Source organism: Dermacentor variabilis, chromosome 6, assembly GCF_050947875.1.
Source record: "Dermacentor variabilis isolate Ectoservices chromosome 6, ASM5094787v1, whole genome shotgun sequence".
NCBI classification, from domain to species: domain Eukaryota; kingdom Metazoa; phylum Arthropoda; class Arachnida; order Ixodida; family Ixodidae; genus Dermacentor; species Dermacentor variabilis.
Genome location: NC_134573.1, coordinates 158,587,341 through 158,609,589, shown reverse-complemented (window position 1 = coordinate 158,609,589; position 22,249 = coordinate 158,587,341). Strand labels below are relative to the sequence as shown.

The 22,249-nt window shown below is 46.8% G+C and overlaps 1 protein-coding gene across 2 annotated transcripts in view; it reads right to left on the bottom strand.

The window, feature by feature from the left end:
- The window catches only part of muskelin (muskelin 1), a 36,149-nt gene extending 29,840 nt beyond the window's left edge, over window positions 1–6,309 (bottom strand). The window contains exons 1-7 of one of the 2 annotated variants that reach the window (XM_075696404.1): window positions 6,203–6,294; window positions 6,053–6,073; window positions 5,810–5,879; window positions 4,698–4,840; window positions 4,523–4,611; window positions 3,379–3,488; window positions 2,541–2,678 (exon numbers count right to left, since the gene is read on the bottom strand). In XM_075696404.1, coding sequence (XP_075552519.1) covers window positions 2,541–2,678; window positions 3,379–3,488; window positions 4,523–4,611; window positions 4,698–4,840; window positions 5,810–5,879; window positions 6,053–6,073; window positions 6,203–6,279 — 648 coding nt within the window. In that variant the 5' untranslated portion in view covers window positions 6,280–6,294. Of the gene's footprint in view, window positions 1–2,540; window positions 2,679–3,378; window positions 3,489–4,522; window positions 4,612–4,697; window positions 4,841–5,809; window positions 5,880–6,052; window positions 6,074–6,202 lie in introns of both variants that reach the window. The other variant, XM_075696405.1, reaches the window with a different exon arrangement.
- Between the last annotated feature and the right edge of the window lie 15,940 nt (window positions 6,310–22,249).

Here is a 22,249-nt window from a genome sequence, read left to right as displayed (position 1 = left end):
CGAGCACTGTACACAAAGGCGGGCTTTCTGGTAGAAACGCAGCCTCTTGCATGAGCTGCGATGTCGTGGAGGCGAGTGCCATCTGAAAGTGTTTCGAGGAAGCGGGCACACGCCGCTTTGTGGACTCCGAGCTATTTACGTGCTGGCGTGCGCAAATGGTGGACGCTGTCGCTGGTCTATGTATTGTAGAAACGCTGGAAAAGGGGTTTGTTTGAGTTTTCGTGTAATAGAATTATGTTTTCTTGTATATTCAATTTACAATCCGAGGACTATCATGTCTGTAGGTTGCGTGCAAGTCGTAGTTTACGATTTTTCCACGTATTTGAGCTTGAGAAATTTAATTAGTTCAGTCAATTCCTTGCGTCACATGGAGGGCCTGGGTATGCGTGGTTTGAAAATCTTTTTGCCAAAACAATGCCCGAGGCCGAACGTGGCACACCAAATTTTCTGCGACACGGGCTCATTAGCACTATCTCGTTAATGTGTGTAGAACAGTGCTATGTTACAACTGTAGAGGGGATGTTGCATCTGTTTTATGTATGCAGTAATTCGATATATCCAGATTCGACTACCGCATAACACACTTGACCATTTCAAAGCTGCAGTACGGGACAATAATATTCAATCTCTCTTTAATGGCTTGGATTAGGATGTGACGATGCCATACAGTTGGCCTTGTTAAACCACATGTCTATTAATGTTGCATGAATGAAAGCAGCAGTGGACACCCAATCTTTTTCTTCTTGTGGAAGTTCTAGTATGCTTTTTTTTTTTTTAAGAAAACAAGCTCTCAGAATCCTGCTTAACCGTAACTACATTACAATCGAACAAGCACAACTGGATCCACACGTGTAGGGGAGTAAATTCCGCAAAGCTTGGAAATGCATCTCGAAATTAATAGCTGTAAACAGTACCTTGGCAGATGGCACCTGCGATACTCTGCATGTTTATACATGTTGTATGTCTAAACTACTTGAAAATTCATATTTTTTTGTGAAACCTGTGTCCCATAAGCTTTCGGAATCGGCTATGTGACACACCCTGTGTTATTTATCATGAAAGCATGAAGGAAGAACAATTATCCCCTCAATACTATAGTTACAGCAATATGTGACTGCAAAAGCTTTATGAAGCTATAAACAGAAAATGCTGTTAACTTTCATCTTTATTTACTATTTATGTTTGAACATAATCGCGATGCCTTTTCCCATATGTAATGTTCCGTGGATCTCGACAGTGTTAGAACAATCAATCAGCTGCCATTACAGGCCACTATTAGCTATCAATAGATTATATACAAAACCTGCAAGTGCGCTTCTCCACACACCTTCGATGCAACCAAGATGATGGACCTCAGGCTAGAGCCTTAATTGAAGTACCAACATGCAGGTTGGCCACATCACTCCTGGCACCGTCCATGGTTTCAAAACGTGTCTCAGCTTTAACAGTACTGTTAGCGGGAACATGGCCATCTTGTTAAAGGGAATGACAACTGGCCAGAATGTGTTGTGAGATATTGATGGAAATGAAATGACCATGATTTATAGTGACAGAATCCAGCATGATTGTTTGCAATTTTAAGCAGGAATTATAATTTTAAATTTGCAAAGAAAGTCCCAAAATCAGTAAGTGGCGAGGCCTGGCAGCGAAATCTTGGTACCGCGGATGCAGTCTATGAGATTACTGCATGCAAGTCGGCTATTATTAAGCACAACATAATTATTGCTTCAAATTGCAGTTACTATATTATTAGATACTTGGACTTATTCTATGCTTCGGAAATCAAAAATGCAGGCATGGATATGGCAGCACACTGAACTGCATATGACATGTAAAAGTGTTTCGTTTTTGATCTGACTGGTTTCGTTTTGACTGGTTAAATACCAAAGCAGTTGGACAAGAAACGACGAAAACATGCAGCTATTATCGCAGAAATACTGCACTTTAGAAAGTATGGATCACAGGAACACTGACTTGACAGACAAACTAATACCTTCTCACAGTTACAGCTGCACTTGTCGTCTGCTTCTCACAAATTCCGCCATATAATCGCTATTATACGCTCACCTACCACGGTTTTCAGCATGCGTCCAGTGAACAACTACATCCTCACTGCAGATTGAAAATTCTGATAAAAAGTGTTCCACGGTGTTTTCCATGTTGCCACTTCATCATTAGACACTCTGACTGGTAAGCATTCCATTGCATTAAAAAAGATAGGTACCATGAAAATTCGTTGTCAGTCCCTTTAGGGGTAGTTAGCTCTGTGGGAAAGCCTGCTTACAGACTTTTGCATATTGTCTCTTGATATGCAGGATAGCCTAAACCTTGTGCACTCAAGGCTGACAACATCCATGCACCTCATTAACTAGGAACCTTGCAGAGGTTTTGAAATGGCAAATAAATCACAATTTTATCAACGACTGAAGTTATTTGTTTCACCGACACACTAACGTCAGCAACAGTTGCCGAACCTTTCACTGAGATGATAAGAAGAGCAGTGCAAAAGACAACATGTCTACTGTGTGGAGCCAGCATACCAAGAGATCATGTAACTTGGTCAGCAGTGCATCTTCCAGCTGCACCTTCGTCCTCTTCTGTAGGGACTCAAAGGCCTCTGAGTAGTTCTTCTGCCGGAAGTGCTTGAGGCACAGGCGGATGGCCTCTTTCTCCCGGTACTGAAACGCATATGTAACCAATGTAAGTGACAAGCCTCACAAAGATGCACGTACACATATTAATCGGTGGCACAGCTAGGCCAAGCTTGACCTTGTGAGACTCGTGAAAGTACATTTCTGCATTGCCGCTGCTTGTTCCATTGAGATGGCAGAGGCAACCTTACTGAATGTTAAAATATTAATGTCATCAATTACATCAACTGGCAGCATCAATTGTGATGTTGAGCATGAGGTCGCAGGTTCGATACCCGGTTAGCTAGCGGTCACATTTTGATGGGGGCGAAACGCAAGAATGCTCGCGCGCATTGATTTCAGCGCATGGTAAAGAATCCTAGGTTGTTGAAATTAACCCAAAGCTCGCCCAATATGGCATCTCTCACAAACCACAGTGCAGTTTTGGCATGTTAAACCGGACAAATTAATTGCTGATCACTTTGTCTGCATCTTCTCGTGAGCCCTTCGTCTTGTTGGGATTAATGACATAAGTGCCATAAAATTACTAAGGGCATCCTGTTACAGGTTTTAAAACTTTCAGAAACTCAGCTATGACTTCTTCAAATTTGTTTCTACCTGTGAGTGCTTCTGTGCACTGTGTGTCCAAACATTGGACCAAACAAGATGATTGCATGATAAACATGCTCTTAGCCTTCACTGGCAGGTGCTATCCATTGTGTAATAAAAGAGGAAAGAAGAAACTTACCGTGCTGAACCATCGTAGCGAAGACGTCACCAGGTCCCTGTCTTCATTTCCTTGAAGCTCAACATGCCATATGCTGAAGTTGAAACTGGGACCCCAAGATTGGATGGGCACTGCAACATTTTCATCTTTTGCAGCATGTTCCATCTCAGATGTTTCAGTGTGTTGTTTCATCTAGTTTAGGTTAACTACTTTAGACATTTTGTGATGCCATATGCTTGCTCCCAATTTGTATTGTCTCACTGATTGTGAAATTTTGTTTACTATTGTATTTTTTATGAACCACTCTGACAGAAATCCCAAAAGAGGGGATTGTAGTAATATAAATAATGGTTACATTAGCAGGTATCAGACATTACAAGAAGCTGCCAAGAGCTAGAACTGAAACACGCTCCCTGCAGTGTCATAATTTGTGAAGGCCAAGCTATTGCGCAACTCTGTGATGTCTGCATGCCAACTATAGCACTTAAATATGCAGCACAGGGCATGTCAATTTATTTGCTTATAACCAGCAGCCTTGAAAGCATTTTATTCGTAGTCATTAGTGTGCAACATACAACTCACATTTAAGTAGGCTCTCCTGGCAGCTTCTAAAATTTGTTGTTAGGTTACAAAGAATCAGAACCTTTGGATGTGGAAGGATGTGAGAAGCAGAAGATCATGCGAGTTGGTCTTTTGCCACAAGAAGCATTGTTAAAAAAAAAAATTTGGGGTTTTACGTGCCAAAAAAACTTTCTGATTATGAGGCACACCGTAGTGGAGGACTCCGGCAATTTCGACCACCTGGGGTTCTCTAACGTGCACCTAAATCTAAGTACACGGGTGTTTTCTCATTTCGCCCACATCGAAATGCGGCTGCTGTGGCCGGGATTCCAAGAAGCATTGTGCAAGTGGTGATCACTGTTAATAAGAACACAATGTAAAAAAACAGCATCCGAAATTTCTCAGTGCTTTTCCACTGATACAATGCCAGCAATGAATTAACACAACATAATAAGGCCCAGTCCTGATAAACTTGTATGAATGTGCCTATAATATATGCAAGGTGAACAACCATGATACTTGACAAATCATCAGTTACATCTGATGCCAATTCTGGGTGGATTCCAAACCTAAACAAACTGTGGGAGAAAAATGTTCTCATTACCGATTTTGATGTAACGTGAAGGGAACTGGTTGCCATTGATGGTGTGCTTAAGGGTGAATGTCTCCGTCAGGTGATCGTTCTTGAGTCCGCTGACAAGTGAGAAAAGAGATGTATGCAGTAACTGCACATAACAGATGTGAACACAGTGCATGACACAAGTACGGGAGATCCATACCTGTCAAGAAGCTCCAACATGTGCTCATCAGTCAGCCCACCATAGATCTTGAACTTCTTCATGTTGCACACGTGAGTTTTCTCGTACTTGCCAAAAGTTATTGTATGAACTATTGCAGGCCGCTCCAGCTTCAGGATCAGGAACTGTGACAAAAATTGTGCAGACACAGAATGAGGGCATGCTACTTCAACGAAGGCGCCATCCACACACGCAGCAAAAATTGCAGCATGAACCGAGACTCCTACAGACTTGAAAATAGGCATATAAATGAAGACTAGCGAATTCACTAATGGCCAGCTAGCCCTCTAGTTTGTTGGATAGCATTCTTATGGGGCCTTTTGAAAAGTACAACGAAAATGACACCCAACACTCCCTCCCTTAAGTAGAAAAATTAAGTATGTTAAAGACTTTCCCCTGACTATTGGCACAGAAGCACTAAAAGAATGAACCAGCATGCAAGCCAATGCGCAACGTCCTTCACTGTACTTTTGTTCAGTTAGAACACTGATTACCATAAAGCAAAGGAAATCGCTGTCCCCAACGGCCCTTGTTCAAATTAGGGTAAAAGATTCGATGTTGTCTCTAATGCATGACTAAGGTTATATATTACTAAGGCTGTACCATTCTGGCTACAGTTAAAAATTTTCTAGTTTCTCAAGAAACGTATAAACCTTTGTATATATATAAAGGTGACGGTGATCCTCAGCTTCCTCGCTGCAACGAAAGGCACATCTTTTATTACCATGCTGATCACTTCAGCAAACAAATTTACTTATACGACGGTATTACAAGACATCACGTGCAGTCCGCAGCTGACCTTAGCAGATAAAAAACGGACGTGTTTTGATACTTATATAAAGACAGGAAAGTTCATTATTACTTTTTCGCACTTTGTAATGAATTGCACTGCAGGATGTACGAAGACAGCAGATTATTTCAGGTGATTCGAAACAACGATTACGATAGTACGTGCGTAATACTGAAAGTATGCGGGGCCCCATCTTGCGTTGCAGATTTAAACATACTGCGTGCAGGTAAGGGACCCAGCGCGAATCTTAGAAAACAAACATTGAAAATTAAAGCGCGCAGCTTGAAATGATCAGTTCACTGACCTGGGGAGGATAATTGGAATCGGAAGACCATCTTGAATACTGGTCACCTGGCTTGTCGACGAGTATGTTTCTAAAAGGCAACATAAAGTGGAGGTAAGACAGTTGAACCCAATACAAACGCGCAGCTGACTAAAGCACCGGTAGCCACGGTAACGTTGCATAGTGTGCTCTAAGGGTAAGTTAGTGGCAAAGGTACGTCAGTTAAAGGCAAAAGTGAAATAAAATGCAGATGGAAATGCTTGCTTGTAAACGGTAGCTTCCGTCCTGCAGTGAATGAACGACGCCAGCCAAGTTTGAATGAACTGCTACACGCATGTCAACACTGCGAATTAAGCGTCATTGCCTTGAAGACGACGCTGAAAGTTACTAGAGTACTTATAAAAGCGTGCTTACTCTGGTAAGTAAGATCCCGTGTAACTTGAGCATTTGTGAATACTATACTTCAGTTTTTTGCAACCCGCGGACGCCATTTTTGGAGGTGACTGTAAACAATAACTGGACCGCGCTTACTCAACTATTTATCCGACAAAAACATAAACTAAAAGTAAAATAAGTAAAATTTGACAATTTTTAAACTTAAGTGTAGTTTTATGAAAACTTTGTTCGTAGAAAGATTGCTTTTAATAACTTCTAAGAACATTCCCGCGGCGCAAGTTTAGGCGCGAAGTTTGAGCAGGTTGAATCGTTAGTGTAGGAAGGAAGAAATGTGCTGCTGCTTTGCTAGAAGGCATCAGCAGTGCATAGCAGAAGTGGTAGTGGTGTTGGTGCTTTCTTGATTATCGAGCAGATGAAAGTGCCAACTAATGAATTATAGCGGTCGAAATAATGAAGTATCTTCCATATGTAGAGAAACAAAGTAGAAGACAATGATGCGATATGCGTAGTGAAATGAGGCGATGAAATGAAATGACGAATGAAATTGCGTCATCCATAATCATGAGCACATTGCAGCATATCACGTTTCCCTAGAAACAACTCTGGCAGCTTGACGTCATGTTTACGGGAAAATCGACTTTTTTCCAAAGCACACATATATATGAGCAGAGAATATGCTCATATCATGTCTCGAGACCTGTTTGGTGAACTTGGTGAGGGAAGAGGGCCATGCATGGTTCATTATGGAAGCTTCGCCAGCAAGTAAGCTCCATAGGGTGTTTAGTGCACTGGTGGATTCATTTAAGTCCCTAGAGGCCGAGGCTGATAATCACTGCTTCTATCGTTTTTACTTGCAGTGACGAACAACGGTCGAACAAGAGCTCAGGCCAACATTTCGACTTGTCTTTGTGAGGGCAACAGCTGCTGTCCTTGGCAGTATTTACATATCTCACGCACTTTCCTCCGCCCTCAATGGGAGAGGTGAACAAGCGGGTTCGTGCTATTTTATGCACCCGTTTATTCTGCTTCCCCATTGAGAGTTGGGGATGAGTGAGCTACTACATAATATGGCTGCCAAGGAGAGGATTTGTTGCCGGACGAAAGCAAGACGCCTTGTCAAAATTTTGGCTACAACCCTTTTTCGATCACTGTCCGTTACTGCAAATATCCACTTCTCTTCCGCAACGCGGCCTCCTTCGCATCGACAGGCTGCACCATGCCCCGGACAGAAATGTTCTTCTACCTCACCTGCACAGTCGACACATTGGTGCGGCTAGGGTGGCGTTCAGCCGGGCATGGAATCCACCAAGCCCATCGACGACTACGTCAAGTTGCAGAAAATGAAAGAAAATTTTTTTATTTAACTTAGTTACACTGCTCTAGTGCGGAAGCCCACTCCATGCAGGAGCAAGTTAACGTCTCACTTCACATCAGGACCCTCTGTCCACACTCTCGAAAAGTATCTCTTTTTAATCCCGTCGTCTTCCCTAGGCGAGTCGACTAAGGAATGTGAAGACTGTCCAGCAGCAAATCACCATCGTCGACTCCGTTGCGATACCACGCCCATGCTATCCATAATCCGCAGTAACTCCGCCTCAAAGAAACTGGTTTGGAATTTGTAAAGGAAAGAAATCATCCGGCGGCATCTGGTTCGTTCGTCGTGGCCCACCCCGTTCTTCGGTCAGTCTGGTGGGCAAGGCGCGGGCTGAGGGCCTTTCGTGGAATTCTGCAACAGCCGGTTTGCATGCTGTCTTTCTTCTTCGCTCAACCTGCAAGGTGAGGCGCGGGCTGCGGTCTTTTCGTGTGGTGATTTGACTCGTATAATTAACTGCGCTTATCCATTCGTAGTCGTGGTTCCCTCCCGTTCATCCTTTTCTCCGGTTTCTAGGTAATGGTCGGTTGAGCGCTTTTAGTTGTTGTCCATGCGGCGCTGACGTCACGTTAGGAGGTGTGGTGGTTTGACATGTGGCAAACGTTCAATTAACACCCTTGGTGGTGTTGAGACGTGGCATACACCGCGTGGGTTGATTGTGCAAACTGTGCAGGGAGGTCACGGGCCCCGTTTCGCTAGCCATTCAGCCCCGGCCGCATGAGATGCCTTTAGTGGTGACCACAGCCTTGGAAGGCCACTATATTATAAGCGGCGGCCTCCCACGTGTGCTCTGCATCAGGCCGCCACTCTAGCAGTGATGGCCTCGTAAACTGCAGCGATGAACTACTGGTAGATAATCTGCCTAGTATGTGGGAGGTACTGGGTTCAAATACCGGCGCCGCCGGAAACGCACCGGTTTTTCTTATGGGTAGAGATTGACCCCGGCCTGGTGCTCGGCTACTTGTGGGGGTTCGCATCTCGAAAGGGTGCCGATAGAGATGATGTGCGTCGTCTCTGGGGCCGCCTTGTCCAACCACAGACGGCCTCGTTGAAGAGCATCCGCCGTGGCTGTGGGAGGCATGCACACAAGAGCTGCCGCTGGGCACCTACCGGTAAAGTAGGCACACGCGCGCTCCCGGCTATAGGTGTTCGGCAATTATGGGACCCCAACGCTTCGAAAGAGGTGTTTCTCCCCAACCTGAAGGCTTCCCTACCTAATAGGTGCATTGAGATCGACTCCACATTTTTAGACTGCACTACCTTCAGGATCGGCGCAAATGCCGAGTAACAGGCAGCGAGAGGTCTGACTTGCTAGCGAAGATCTAGAGAGCTAGAGACCTGTTCTCGATCAAGCACACCGCAGACACCATGAACCCCTGGTCTGAGGGACCCAACCATCGCCCGAAGCCCCCTACATAAAGTTTATACTACTACTACATTCGGGATTGGCCCACATTTTTTGTTTAGATAGATAGCCAGAAAGAAAACTGGTCTGAAAATCCAAAGAATGCTATTCGTATATATATATATATATATATATATATATATATATATATATATATATATATATATATATATATATATATATATATATATATATATATATATATATATATCATCAGAATGAACCCATCAGGCGGTGACTGTCGACGCTAATGCGTTAACATTAAATCAACATAGCGACACAAGGTACTGCGACCATCGAAACGAGTTATGCATGAGGCCTGTAGTGCAGTGGGACTTCTCTTTCGCGCTACCCTAAGAACACTAAGCGCTGTTTAGCGGCGCCGCCGCCGCGAAGCCTAGGGTGTCATCCGAAATGCGTGGCGCGCCGGTGCGTGCGACCCCTGGGGAACGTGTTATGCGGCAGCCGTGTTCCTGTCTCGTGCTTCTGTCTGGGCACGTTGCGCCATCTAGTGGCGCTGCATAGAAGTCCGCGCGTGGCCTCCGAGATGACAAGCGTGGCGCGTCGGTGCCTGGGGACGTTGATAATTTTTCACAATTCGCTTGCCGCACACACAGTGGCACATACTCAGTGACCAAAGTTAGCGAGAGGTTCATTGAAGAGCAGACCTATCCAGTGCATTCACGACGCAGCTCGTTAAAGCGTTGGCGTGAAATGCACTCATTGATAAAGCGGCACATACAGACACTTCCTTAGTGGCGCAGCCTGCTAACGCGCCGGGTTGCTGTTGTTGAGAAGTCCTTGTGACGTGGGCTCGGTTCCGCTCAGCACCGGAGAAATTTACGGGATCTTTTTCGTCATTGTAGAGCGGCACATTCCTGCAGTGGCACCTGCCCAAGTCGTCATTAACGGCGTTCATTGAAAAGCGGCACACATCTACTGGCACTTGCCCGGTGACCCAAGTTGGCATTAATATGCTTATTGAAGAGCAGCACAGACCGAGTGCATACCGGTGCTCCAAGTCGGCGGCAAAGAGTTTCGCACTTGCCGTTTTAACTCGACAACTTTTGTCGTTTCATGTGACTTCTTGGCAGTGCCGACAGGGTGATGCAAATCGCAGATTTCCTTCTCCTGTCGACTGAGAGCATCCCTTAGCTCGTCATAGGTGTAAGACAAATGCTGAGCACATTTTTCGATGTTCTGTATCGCATCCCGTAAGCTCATGAGCCTGTCTTTGTCTGTGGTACAGAGATGTTCAAAGGTCAAGCCTGAAAGGCCGTGTGTCTGTACACGTGGCCTTCCAGGCTTGACCACAGTGGCGGCTGTTGGCGCTGGACGAAAACGTATCTTGCGCGGTGTTCCTTCGGTGACAAGTTCCTGCAACGGGCACAGCATGCGTTTAGACTACGGTGCGTTGATCTGTGTCACCGCTACTGTTGTCGCCCGCGAAGATAAGCATTCATACCTTACCATTTTTGTCTCTGATTGCGCGTTAAAGTTGCTCCTGCTATTATTGCATATACTCAGCCTTTGACAGCGATACAGAGGATTACCCTGTGGCCAGTTCCTGTGGAAGTTCCTGTCGCCAGTGTTCGTCGCCACGCCTGTAGAGTCGAGCTTGCGCTCTATTAATGCCGCTTTAGGTAAGCACGCAATTTTAGAGCGCAGCTCTTAAGCCCAGGGCCGCTATTTTGTAGCGATGCCTTATGCCTTATTCTATGCTATTCTTATCATCCACAACACACGGCCGCCTGATCGCGTTGATAATGTGTGCAGACCGTCGCTCTGACCAGTGGCCAAGCGCGAAAAGCCTGAAAAAGCATAGAATCGGAAAAGGCATCGCTACAAAATACCGGCCCAGACCACACGTACGCTTGCGGACGCGCGCAAGCTCGCACCCGCGTACCCACGCATGCGCAGACAGTGCGGCACTGCTCACGCGTCGACACGCTGCGCGATCTCTGCGAACAGCTCCTCTCTGTTATCGCCGTTGTCGTGGCTTGTGTTCACCGCAAGAACTGTAGAGGCGAGCTCACGCTGAAGTTATTAAACGATGTGGGCTTAGGCTGCGGTTGGTACCGTTTATTAGACTCATTTCGAGGCGTTGTGTCGTGGGGGTGGGCGGGCCGGCGCTGCATCGTGCGTTGACTTGTTCATACTCTTCCTCCTCCACACGCACGGCCGATGCAGCCTCAGGTGGCCTCAGGTACGCACATACAGAACTTTTCACGCTCGTTTTGTCAAGCTGTTCCTGCCTTCATTGCGGATGCGTTGACCTCGGCGGCTGTATTCAGGACCTTCCTGTGCGCTGTGTTCTAGAAATACTAGCATTGGTGTAGCCAGGGTTCATCGAAGCGCCCGTGCAGACGACGATGGGCTGACCACTGCTGCCTCAGGTAAGGATTTAACTTTTTTTTGTGATAGCAATTATATGGATAGTCCGGCCCATGTTTGCCGTCGCCGTGATGTTCCGTGTAAAGTACAAGGGCGATAACACCGTTGCAGTGCGTCGTGCGCTGTATGTGCCAGTGAAAGCACGCGAAGGAAGCCGAGGATCGCGGCTCAATCTGGCGCGCGCGAAGGAAGAAAGCGGAGAGCAAGCACGCCGTCTTCCATCGCGCGAAAGGCCGTGGGGGGTGGGTGGGAGGGATGGAGGTCGGGGCGGGTGGCGTTGCGCTCCGGCAGCAACTGCGCATTTCGCGACCGGGCGCGCGGTGAAGATAGCGGCTCAATCTCGCGCGCCATATATGGCGGAAAACGGAAGGTGGGGGGCGGCGGCGCGGGAGGGAGTGGGGGTGGCTTCGACTGCGCCAACATGCGCGTACAATCGCGATCAATTTGAAGGTGATCGCTCGAACGGCGACCGAAACTAGGAGCGGCGCCACGTTATAATATACGTCATCACCGTCAGTCAAGAGGGAAACATCAGATAGCTTCCCTCTCTCTCTTTTGCTGTTCGCTGAGCAGCTGTCACTCCCGTCGGGCAACTCGCAGCTTTTCGTCACCCTTCACGAGATAACCTGCGAATTCGTTTCGACTGCCTTATCAGCTATTGCACAGAAGCGTCATTTTTAGCCAATGTATGCATGAGGCAGGGACGCACACACACCATTGCCATGAACGGCTAACAAGCACAAGATGTGGCGAGTTACTCTTGGGAGTGACGGTTGCAGCCTGGACGAGCGTAAAAGGGGAAGGAGGCAGCGCAATTTTTATCTTCGCAGTTCCGAAATCGCCCGCTATGCTGCTTGGAAGGCCCGCCGGTCGCAGCTCGAGCGATCACCTTCAAATTGATCGCGACTGTACTTTGCACGGCCGCGCGCGGTTGCGCGCGCCCCATCTCGAAAGGGATCTGCAGTCTCATACCTTTGCGCGCGCTGTGTTCTCGCCTCTCTCGTGTTGAAGCGATAGACCGCAAGAAGGTCACTTCGCTCGCTGCTATCGCGCATGCTCGCACCGGCAAGTGTCCGCGCTCGTAAAGTGGCTCGAGTGGGATGTGTGCTTGTGCGCGCTGACACCGTCTTGTTAATTCATTTAGTAAGCGAATGTTTCCAAGTTTATATGGCCCATAAAATTATTATCCTTACTTTGTATAGCTGCCTACTAATTAGTTATCGCAATCGATGTTTCGCCTTTCGGGCGAAACTGCGACTTTTTAAAAATTCGAAACATTCTGAATCTCTGGATACACACCGTATATGATGCTTTCCGCAAAGCCAGACGATCTGGATAGGCGACCGCGATCATTGCCCGCCGTGGATGCTTATAGTGGCTGTGGTGTTGAGCTGCTAAGCACGAAATTGCGGGATTGAATCCAGGCCACGCTGGCCGCATTTCGACGGGGGCGAAATGCGAAAACACCCGTGTACTTAGATTCAGGTGCACGTTAAAGAACCTCAGATGGTCCAAATTATTCAGGAGTCTCCCACTGCGGCGTGCCTCATTATCAGATCGCGGTTTTGGTACGTAAAACCTCAAAATTTTATTCTAACTAACCACGATCATTACATAAAATCTTACGAAAAAAATTGCGACACACTGCCGTACGCGCAATAGTACAGATTCTTGAAAATTCAGGAATATATAACAAAAAATTAGGCATTACGCGTGCTGTGGGAATCGGTTTCGAAGCTTTCACTTGAATTTGCAAAGAATGACGTTCCTGATAAGCACGTAGATATCACACGACCGACTCGGGCACGTTTTCACTGTACACGCGTCTCAACATAGGCTTGAGACGCTCGACAATGCCCGTGCCGCACGTGACGACGACTGCGATGACGACCAGGGGATGACGATGCTGGAGTGACGACAACGGCGCAACAACGACCGCGTGACGACAATGTGATGCACATGCTGGAAAGATGCCGATGGTATGACGACGGGGGCGTGGCGGTGGGATGACGGAGCTTGAACGACGATGACGTCATCACAATGAGATGCTTGACGACGCTAAAATTATTACAATGGTACGACGACATCGGCACGACGACACTGGCGACGGCTGTACGATAACGACACCGTGTCGACGGCGGCACGACGACCACGGAGGAAGGAAAACGATAGGAGGCAGTATACCAGAACGCGATTGAAGCCAAACCTGGTGGCCCAACGCGTGATCGCACGTCAAAGTGCGCGGTTGGTTTTAGTGTTCCCGCTCTGCAGGCAGAGCCAGGACAGGGCAGCTGAACAAGCGCACCGAATGAAAACTACTGGCGTAGATACTGGGAACCAAACGTCTCAGGAAACATCGATTCTTGCTCCGTGATCTCGACGCAAGAGGTCACGTGTTGGGCCACCACTGCAGCTTCACGGAGCGCTCGCTTGCCAAGGCTGGCTGCGTGACGTAGTGTTTTTCCTTCTTCTGTGATGACAATGGGATTGCGAAGGTGGAATAACGATGACGGAACGACGACAGCGGAATCCGTACGACAGTATGACGTCACGATGGAACGACCACGACGGCATAACGGTGACTGTGTGACGAAAACGAAATGGCGGCGACGAACCGACGATGAAGGTTTGACGACGACGACGACTCACGGATGGCAGCGTGACGACGGTGATATGATAAAGCAGCGATGGCGACAGAGTGAAGACTGCGGAAGGAAGGCGGTGGTACACGACCGCGAAGGAACGATTACGATGGTATGAAGGCAATGAAATGACGACGCCGGCGTATTGGTGTTAGAGCTCAGGTTCGCGCTTATGTGCATCACCTGCTGCCACCTGCTGTCACAGGCTGCCTCACAGGCTGCCTCGATTAGCATTATATCCGGGGTTCGTTTGCACAGTGCCTGACACAGGTCAATCGTGCAAGACTGTAGCCAGCAGCCAGCAGGGATATAACAATAATACGACGACGACAGCATCACGATCGCAGCATGACGACAAAGGTGTGACGACACTAGGAGGACGACGGTGAATTCGTATGTTCGACGACAGTGCGAAAACGACGGCATGACGTCATGACAACGATGGAATGACGGCGACGGCTTAACTACAAAGGATGTAGGAGTGCCTTCCCGTAGTATCAGCTATTGGGCAAGACAGTAGTACCTGGAAAGTTTTTTTATTTTATTGTGATGTAATTTGACTTTACGACATAATGTTTCGCGTGTATTTTATATGTGCTGTGAAACAGTGTTTTTTGTGTATCTATTGTCATGCACCCAGCGATCACAGCTGGTTGCGGCACTGTAGCGGAGGCCAGCTTGCAGTAGGAGACGGAAGCCTTCCGCCTACAAGCGTGGAGACGTGCATAGTAAGCGGTAGGCATGTGCTCCTCTCACTGGAAAGGGACAGTTTGGACAATTGCTCGTATGCTTGTTTCAGTGTTTGCTTGTGTCTTCGTGTTTTCCCATGGAGCTTGTGTCCGTGTTCGCGATGTGTTGTGCTTGGAATGTGGCACTCAAGAGGGTTCTCACTTGCACGTGCCCATGAACACATATATTGCTTGAACTCCTGGGAACATTTGTTCTCTTTAGATATGATGGAACGCTTTCTTTTTTTACGTCAAGTTCAGGAATGATGTCAAAGTATTTTTCTTTATGATCGTGGCTTCTATTATGATCTTAGTTTTTAGCATAATTATCATTTAAAAGAAGAGTCGCTGGCGCCACGTGCTGGCACTAACATATTCTTGAATAATAATAATAATAATAATAATAATAATAATAATAATAATAATAATAATAATAATAATAATAATAATAATAATAATAATAATAATAGTGGTAGTAAAGGTGGGAGAATATATACAGAAGGTTGTTGGGAGAATCGGGAATGCAGTATCGGAAAACTTGTAGTGCGTTATTTTCTTTTTTTTCTTTGTTTCATTAAAGGAAATCTGAGATCGTTTAGCCGTACAGAATCGCGTTAAGCTGATGTGCGTTACGGCGAACAAGGCCACGTCTATGCACCTTTCATGAGTGGTCGACTAGGGGGCTGCTGGACTCTTCCATGTGACGCTCAAGTTGGTACTTCACCGGCACGGACCCCACAATTTTATGCCCCTCCTTCCGTGATTTCTTTAATTTTTTTTTTCTTTTCTTCTTTTTACGAATTCTAATGGTTCCGCCCTTTACGTCGGTCGATCCCGGCTCCTTGTCATTAATTTTCTTCACGTTTTCCCGTCGCCTTCCCACGGGCTGTCTCTCTGGCGTGACAGTCGCAGCGCTTCGGATTTCAGCATTCACACCAGATTCCTTTTCTTTTCTTTTTTTTTTCTTTTTTCTTTAACGGAACCACCATAGAAAGAAGTCGTAGGAAACTGATCGCCAATCCGCCATGCATCGCAAGGACCATCTTTCGAATTCTAAAATATATAGTAATAATAACAAAAAAGTAAGCTAAAGGGAAAAGAGCTAGGGGATTCGTTCTCTTTATTGACCTAGCCGGACACTCGACATGATTAATAGATTGCTAGAGAAGAAGCACTGGTGCGTTTAAATAAAAAAAAAAGAAAGGAAGAAACAGGAAAGGGAAGCGGTGTGGAATAAGCGGGACGCCAAGGCACAAGAAGACGGGGCCAAGTCCAGTTCGAGCTCCGTGCTATAGTCGACCGTTTGTCGGGCACTGGGCTCGGTTAAATTGTCGGCGACTCTGGGGGGACGCTCCACGAGCGCGCGCGCCAGGGCGTAGCAAATATAAATGGCTCCTGCGATCGCTTCAGAGTGGGCCGCTGAACGAAGTGCGAGCAGCGAAGTTGCGCGTGCGTGGCAGCGGGGCAAAGGACCTCTTTCGCGTGCGCGCTGGTGATGCATTGTGGCCGATGCGCGGCGCGACAGGTCGTTTAATGCTTTTCGACCAAGCGTGGCCGACCTTACTTTTTTCACCTTCGTGTCGTTGCCTTTCCCGGCTGCCAGGCCTTCAATTATTCGTGGCACCACCACGCGCTGTGCATATTTAAGAATCAGTGGAATATGCGGAACGTGCGGAATGGATGGAGCGCTTAAATGGTTAGGCTCGTTTAAGGCGTCCGACTGTACGCGATAATTACGCAACGCCTCTTTCGCAAGGGAAGCGTCATCAATCAGTCTTGATCAACGTGGACTCGCGCAAGAAGCTGCTTCGGCGTTTTTATGTTCCTTATCACGCGTCGCTTGAACGAATATTAAATTGTCTGCTTAAATATTCAAGAATCCTACCGGCGTCTTGAAGTATTACAAAAAGCAAAGAAAGAAGAAAAGGAAAATGTTCTGTTATTCGGGACCCAGATGCCGCGCAGGCTAATGCGTTATCAGTCCAATATACGTTCTCTTACCCTAACTTGTACATGCTGTGTTGTGCAATGCGCGTATTTGAACTGTGTGTAAGCTCAGCGCGAGTGCCTTACCATTCTGCACCCCCCCCCCCCTCTGCCCGTTGTTTGAAATCGATATTTGTTCTTTAATTCTTTGTTTGCGAACCTAAGACATAGTTAAAAAAATAAAGTAGCCGGTGTCGTCCACATTCACAACATCTTGTACACATCAACGGAGGCATAATCAAAGAGGGGAAATATAAATAAAAAACAATATACGCGATTTTTTTTCCCGAATGGATACAGTTCTATGAGGGCGGCTATGTAGTTTATACATTGGAAGATGATATGAGGCAACGGACATAGAAGAAATAGCAGGAAAAGACTGGATGACGAGACATGCGCCACTAACAACTTAACTTTCTGATGGCAGTGCTACAATACATGTGTACTGCCAATACAGTGCAAGCTCATCATGCCAGTGCCCGAGCTCCCCATCATGACATCACACTGGAAACAGTTCTTGCTACCGCATACCAGCAGGAATACAAATATATTTGGGAATATCATAAAATTGTTTTAATGTGATATCGTGTAAAATATGATGTTTAATTTGATATAAGCTTGAGCACTGGCATGGGTGCGCTTGTGTTGGAAGCAGTATCTGTGTCTTGCGCCGCCTTCTTCAGAAAATATATTAGTTAGTGACTCCTGTCCTGTCGTCCAGTCATTAATTAGTGCCGTCTTCTTCTGTGTCATTCCTTCTTCGAAGATAGACTCCTGCCAAGTAGGCGAACGACGCTATACCCAAAAATTAGGTTGCGAAGGCTCCGTGTCGGGGTGGCATAATATAGGTCGGCTGTGCAGCGTCTTCCGGTCACGACGATAGCTTGGCCCATGTGGTTCTTCGAGCCCGTTCTTCGCAACAGCTCTGTTGTACAAACGTACAAACGTGAATCTGACACACTCGCTGTGGATTTGTTCCCGACTTCATCGAGCTTGCCTTCTCCACCTCCGTTTGACAGACCTTCGCCTTGTACACCCTCTCAGCCTCGCACGATTCGCAGACCTTCTCTACAGTTCTCTATAAGACTCTATAAGACTCTATAAGAAGCGAATCTGCTTGTACACTAGCGTGCGCTTGCTATCCTTGTATTATGTGTAAAGGCAGGCTTTCAAAAAAAAATAATAATAAGTCACGAATTGACACGTGTCCCTTTTACATTTCCTATTCTCTTACAATGCTACATATTCTAGATGATGCTGCAGAAAATCGAATAGCATGGTTATTCTGAATTTAAATGCTGCAATTTATACTGATGGTCCTGCTATAGCGGCGTATGATGCTTACGTCAACTTCGGAAAAGTGAAAAGGCGACAATTTATGCTGATGTTCGATATATTGCCCGTATTTTACACGCAAGTGCTGATGATTCCGTGCCTCTGCAGAAGCGGCATGCAACTAGCGTTCACGGTCCATCCTCACAAAAGTCATTATAGAGATGCTGTTATGTTTCTACTGGCTTTATGCTGCCTTCAGTATGATGTCTGTTGAGATGCAATTGAAAACCGTGTGTTATTTCTGTAAGGTAAAGGACGTTCCGCAGCTCGAGGCACTAGTAACGATGCCTACGGCGACCCAAAATAGTGTACTCTTGCACCGCAAGCGATTAAAGTGTCATAGTCACTGTACAAGACGAGAGCCTCTCCCTGCTGTATCGCGTTTTTGGTTTGATCCAGGGGCGGAGTGCTACTTGGCCCGTCCTCTTTTGAATAGTACTGAGAATGCTCATCACGTGCTTCTGATTTCAACGATCTTCTTTGGTCTCCAACTCAAATAGTCGTGCACGTTTTGCTAAGCTTTTTCCGGCGTCTTAGGAAGGGTGGTGAAATATAGAACGAAACCGAGTTTAGCCAGAGTTGCTCTGTTGTAACGGCTGGGTAGTAATGTGATCGAACAATGACGTCTGTCGAGGTTGCCGCCAGACCTCACCAGGAGGATCACGTTCTCCATCCACGACTCTGCGGGATGCGTTCAGCGTGCGCCCGTGCATGCGAAATCATGTCTGCGGTTCATGTTGGAGTGGTTTTACTCAACCGTGGCCTGTTGTATCGCTCTGTATACAAGAGTGAACACACGGCCGCGTCGTGTACTCTTTATACGCTCGATGCTTTTACGTTGTCTCTATATATACGCCTTCTTCGCGCTGATAATGCTGCCCGCCTCCGGAAGAATTCTCCCAACAGCTCGACCGAGAGAGTGGTGCGTGGTGGTTCCAGTGAAGCATTAACGTGATTGGCTTTCTTCTCTTTGACTTGGGAACGTTCAATCACGGTAAGTGTCGTGGCGTTGCCCCGGCTTTCCTATGGCGCGGGGCTACCTGTGTCCATGCAAAGTGTCGTGACGTGAATATTGTATGCAGGGCTGAGATTTTGCCGCGTAGCCCTTTCGTGAGATTGCCGCGCCGAGCACGTGTATACTACTCTGCCGTGCGCGCGCGGGAGACAGGACGCTACGTAGAAGGCTCCGCACGCTGCAGTCTCGTCTTTCTTCGCATACTTCTCAGAAAATCTGACCCGGTACGTACTATAAAAGTTCCCGTTTTTTGCTTGAGTTTCGTGTCTTTATACGCGGTTGGTTTATACACTCCTCAAGAACGCAGTGGACCCCGTCTTTAAGAGTCAGTGCACAGACCAAGGTGCCCTTCTTAGACGACATTGGCTTGAAGTGTAATGGAGCAGACGCGCCCCTACAGCTGTGTTTACCGTGGCACATTGAACAATGAGAAGAAGGCGAAGTCCCGTGCCGTGATTGCGTGAAAGTGCGCGTTGCTTGCTGACACTGCGAGTGCCTTTCATGAGTTATCGTCTTTGATAGTAAACCTCCTTATATCTGGTAGAGGATGCTGAGTATCGATCCCAGTATACCTTCCAGTATATTGAATTTCTACCCGCGTTTTGTGGTATAGGCCCATTTTTCTTCGAAGCGCTATATACATCCAGGTATGAATAGGCGTGTTGGCATCAGTCTTTGCATTTGGTAAAGTGTAAGTTATTTCCTATGAGTCGTCTCTGTCCAGGGCTTTCCCCTCAAGATTTGAATGAGCGAAGTTTTTCGCGCGGAACTGGGCCAGGACAGGGCATTCGCAGGTGTTTCGCTAATGGAGCTGCAGCCGTTTGCGGAAAAAAATACTTTCCCTTAGTACGTTCGCAAATTTTCTATGACAGCTGTTTCGAGCCACCGCGAAGGGTCAATGACTGTTGTACTCAGCCGTTGGGGAATGAGGTCTCGGGTTTGACTTCCGACCCGAGTTTTGCTATATACGTACGAGGAATGCAGGAAAAAAAGAAATGCGCCTTGTACTAATATCTCTGGTTATCCGTGATATTTGGAACCTCGTAACTCAAGTGCGTATGCAGAGCAGTTTATCGCGGCCGCGGCGTAGATTGCGCAACAAGTTGCGAAATCCACGAGCTCGCGACCCTCGGTTCGCGTCTCGTTCGGCATGATAGCACCCGTCGCTTCTCCATCTGAAATAAATACCTCTGTTACTCTGAGTACAGGTACTTGATAAGGAAGAACTGATTTCAGTTGCGTGCTTCGGAGCAAACCAATCGCAAGGAGAATACTTTAACGAAGATGATATATTACGTAGATTACACGAAAATGAGCAACAGTTAACACGCGCTCTGTGGCGGCGTCTCGACAGAGAGGCGAACGCCGGGTTGAAATAAGAACTGCACAGGGAAAAGTAAAATTCCTACCAGACGATGCAGTACTTCGCACCCATTTCTCCCCTTTCTCTCCCTTTTAAAATTCTTGACTGGAATGAACCTTCGATAGCAACACCTGCAGAATAGCGCAATAAAGAAAAAAGTCTGCGTGTGTCGCGTAAGAGAATGCATACTAAATCTCCAAGTCCTGTGCGAAAATAAATTTAAGAAGAGTGAGCTCCTTTATCCATGTTTCTGAAAGCTTAGAGAGGGCGCGATTGATTTGCCAAGCACGATTACTTTTTTTCTTCTTCTTCATTAGCTCCACCGTGTGCTTGTTCCAACATCATCGTTAGAGAATTTCGCAAGGCGCATTACCTTTTGACCCAGCTAGACTTCAAAAACGTGGGTCCTTACCAGCTCGACCGTGCCTGTGCCTTCAATCTGAGCCAATATTTGAACCTGTAATTACGCCCTGGGGAGCCCGGCGAACACACGCGTTCGACCTCGCTTCATTCATTCATTGCTCTATATATTGCGCTGCGAGTAACTTCCAATCGTGTTTGGCGGACGACGTCGTGTTTCACGTGTGACGAAAATCGGGATTGTGTACATGTGCGCGCGACCCGCGCACACACGTGTAAACGAGGTTACGAAATTTTACCTCAAATCAGGGTTTCGATCGTAATTAGGCTCGGAGTACTTTTCAGCACTCGAGAACAGCAGTTCAGCGAACGCGTGCCACGCATTCGGCGACACTGCTGCGATTACGCGCGCGCTGCTCGATGTATTCACCGCGAACCAAACAAGGCGAAGCTGCTGTAGCAGAAGAGGGGCGCACATCGATACACATGCGCAGAGAGGGACAGACAAGACAAGCGCCAATCGAGCGTCCTTCACGGCGTATGTGTGTCACTTCGGGCGTCTCTCCTACAATGCCTACGTTTTCACCAACTAGCACAGCGAGAAGTACTCGGAACAAGGCAGAGATTCGCAGGAAAATGGAGTTGGTGTGAGCGACAGCGGCCGAACAAAGGCGCAGTGCCCTTTTCATGAGGCAATTTGTAGCCTGCGTCTGTGTGTGTGCGTGCGTACATGAAAGTGAGTGAGTGAGTGAGTGTTAAGAGCAGGCGTTTCTTTTTATGCAGAACAGAAAACGATTTTCTTTTTAATAAAGAGAGTCATATCTTGATCCCTTCCGTTCTTGCGTATAGGCTACATGGCTTCAGGCGGACATTATCAGCAAGAAAAATTTGAAACGATAGTTTCGCTAACTAACCAAATAGGGCTAATTACATTTATAATGACTGACTTTAAAACACCCATCGTATTTGCGTAATTGAAACCGAGTAGTGGCACAGTGAAGTCGGCTTTGCAGAAATATTCAAACAATTAAAATCGTAGAAACAATTAAGACGAATAAGACGAATTTCTTAGCACGTCATCATTATGATCACTATCACCTAGCGACTCTTCCCTAAAACACACTATTCGAATGGCTAAATAATAAGTTACTTTGCCTGAATCAAGACAACAAATTCGCATATAGGCTGCCCCCCCCCCCAAAAAAAAAAAAAAACAATCCGAGGACACGTAAGCACTTCTTATGAGTTGCGAAAGCACTAATGTCCAATTGAACACCGTTGAGCGGTCCTTCGAGTTGTATAAACAGCTCTCGTGCAAGAGAGCGCGTTGACACGCTTGGCCAACGCCCACTAGATAGCGCAAGTCCACTGCACTTTGCTTGACTGCTACATGATCTAACGGGGACGCTCCCGAGTAAGCCGCGGTGATCTTGACGTCACCGCTTTCGTCACGCCGGGCTTGGCA